A 1,899-nucleotide genomic window follows, 5' to 3' on the forward strand; every position below is an offset into this window, starting at 1 on the left:
TTTTCTTTTTTTCTTTTTCAGTTCTAACCCAAGATTTCAATCAAAAACTTGAAAAGTGAGAAACTTCAACTTCAAGCGCAAAGTACATGATTCTTACAATAGAGCCCCCGGAACCTGGGGATTCCAAAACCCAGAAAAAGGCATGAAAAATAGAGGGGATTTTCAACCTTCTCATTCACATAACTGCACTTATTTATTTATCATTCACGCATATATATACAATCTCTTCTTCTTCTTCTTCTTCTTCTTCTTCTACGAGAGAAGGTAAGCACCCAAAAGGAAAAAGGGATGGCCTCGGCTTCTCTTACACAACAATAAGGGAAAAAGCATAAGGGGATAGCCTTCGACCCCGATGGCTACTCCTTTAGTAGGATCAACTCTACAATACTTGACAATATTGACAATCTTAAAGTCCGTACTGCATCTCGAACATTCTTCTTCTTTTTCCATTTAATCCTTCATGGGATAGAGTCTGTACACCAGCAGCTATTTGAAATTGTCATTGTGTTTCAGGTCTGATCAGACACTGATCTGATATCTCCTCCATTAATGATCCATGGATGCCCTGCATAGTCACAACCAAAATTATATCAGAGACTAAATTGAACTCAATTCGTTTTAATTTTCTTGGGAAACAGTGTGAAGGACAAATCGATACCAGATTTTGTGAATTTCTCGACTAAAGAAAAAAGAGCGGTAAAAACACGCGAGTTGAGAGGGAAAAATACTCACTCAGGACTTGGTCGGCAGACAGTCGCCGGGAAACATCCCGGCAAATCATTTTCCTCAACAGATCCTTGGCCTCCGGCGAAATCGACCGGAAAATCCTAGACGGAAACCTCAAATTCCCCCTCAAAACCGCCTCGAAAGTCTCGGCAGGCCCCTCCCCATAGAATGGCGGCACCCCACTAAGCATGATGTACAAAATCACTCCAGCACTCCATACATCCACCTTCTCATTGTACTCTCTACCCATCAGCACCTCCGGCGCCACGTAGTACGGCGTCCCCACCACTCCCGTCATGAGCCCCTCCTCAGAAACTCCAAACCACTCAGCGGATCCAAAATCCGCTAGCTTCAATCGGCCGGCAGAATCAAACAAGATATTATCCGGCTTGATGTCTCTATGGGAAATCCCCAATCGATGACAACAACTAATAGCAACCATCAACTGCTTCAAAACCGCCGCCGCATCCTGTTCAGTAAACGGCGTTCCCAACGAAACCCGGTCGTACAAATCACCTCCGTCGCACAAATCCGTCACCATATGCAGATAATCATCATCTTCATAGATCTTGTACAGCTGAAGGATATTGGGACAGCCAGAAAGGAGCTGAAGAATCTTGGGCTCCTTGTCTAGGCACTGACGGTCGATGGGGTCGTCGGAAAGGGAATTCTTGTGTATGGATTTGCAGGCAAAGGATTCGCCGAAAAATGGAGAGAAGCAGCGGTAGACCACGCCGAATCTACCACGGCCAAGCTCTTCGCACAGTTGGTAATCGCTCTTGAGGCTATCGCACATTATACGATATGATAACTTGTTGGGTTTTTGCTTACGGGAGCGAGTTTTGTGGGTTGGGGTTTATTTATAGGAGAAAGTTGGACTGGAGCCACTCTATTCGTTGACGTGGCAATTTCTTGATGTTAAAATATAACCATACCAGTAAAAGCAGCTTATTCGAAAAAAAAAAAAGTTAAATTATTGTACTGATTAATATTATCCAATATTTCATATTAAGCGCCTATTTGATGAAAATTAAAAATTAAATTTTAGTAAATTTTGATAAAAATTTATAAAATGTGATTGAATGATTGTAAGTCTCATAAGATATGTAATTAAAATTATTGACCTAAATTTTAATTATCATATGTTCTACAAATATTCGCTATACGTTATGC

The 1,899-nt window shown here is 41.5% G+C and overlaps 1 protein-coding gene across 1 annotated transcript; it reads right to left on the bottom strand.

The window, feature by feature from the left end:
• Positions 1-34: 34 nt before the first annotated feature.
• On the bottom strand, positions 35-1,567 carry LOC111376925 (phosphoenolpyruvate carboxylase kinase 2-like). The gene is made up of 2 exons (XM_022999941.1): positions 733-1,567; positions 35-565 (listed from the first exon to the last, which is right to left on the bottom strand). The coding sequence occupies exons 1-2, from the start codon at positions 1,520-1,522 to the stop codon at positions 510-512; spliced, it is 846 nt and encodes a 281-aa protein (XP_022855709.1). The 5' UTR covers positions 1,523-1,567; the 3' UTR covers positions 35-509.
• Between the last annotated feature and the right edge of the window lie 332 nt (positions 1,568-1,899).

Source organism: Olea europaea, unplaced genomic scaffold, assembly GCF_002742605.1.
Source record: "Olea europaea var. sylvestris unplaced genomic scaffold, O_europaea_v1 scaffold1576, whole genome shotgun sequence".
Lineage (NCBI taxonomy): Eukaryota > Viridiplantae > Streptophyta > Magnoliopsida > Lamiales > Oleaceae > Olea > Olea europaea.

Coding starts and splice junctions, on each gene's coding strand:
- LOC111376925 (XM_022999941.1), bottom strand. CDS start 1,522: ATGTGCGATAGCCTCAAGAGCGATTACCAACTGTGCGAAGAGCTTGGC. Junction 566..732: donor GTCTGCCGACCAAGTCCTGA/GTGAGTATTTTT, acceptor GTGACTATGCAG/GGCATCCATGGATCATTAAT.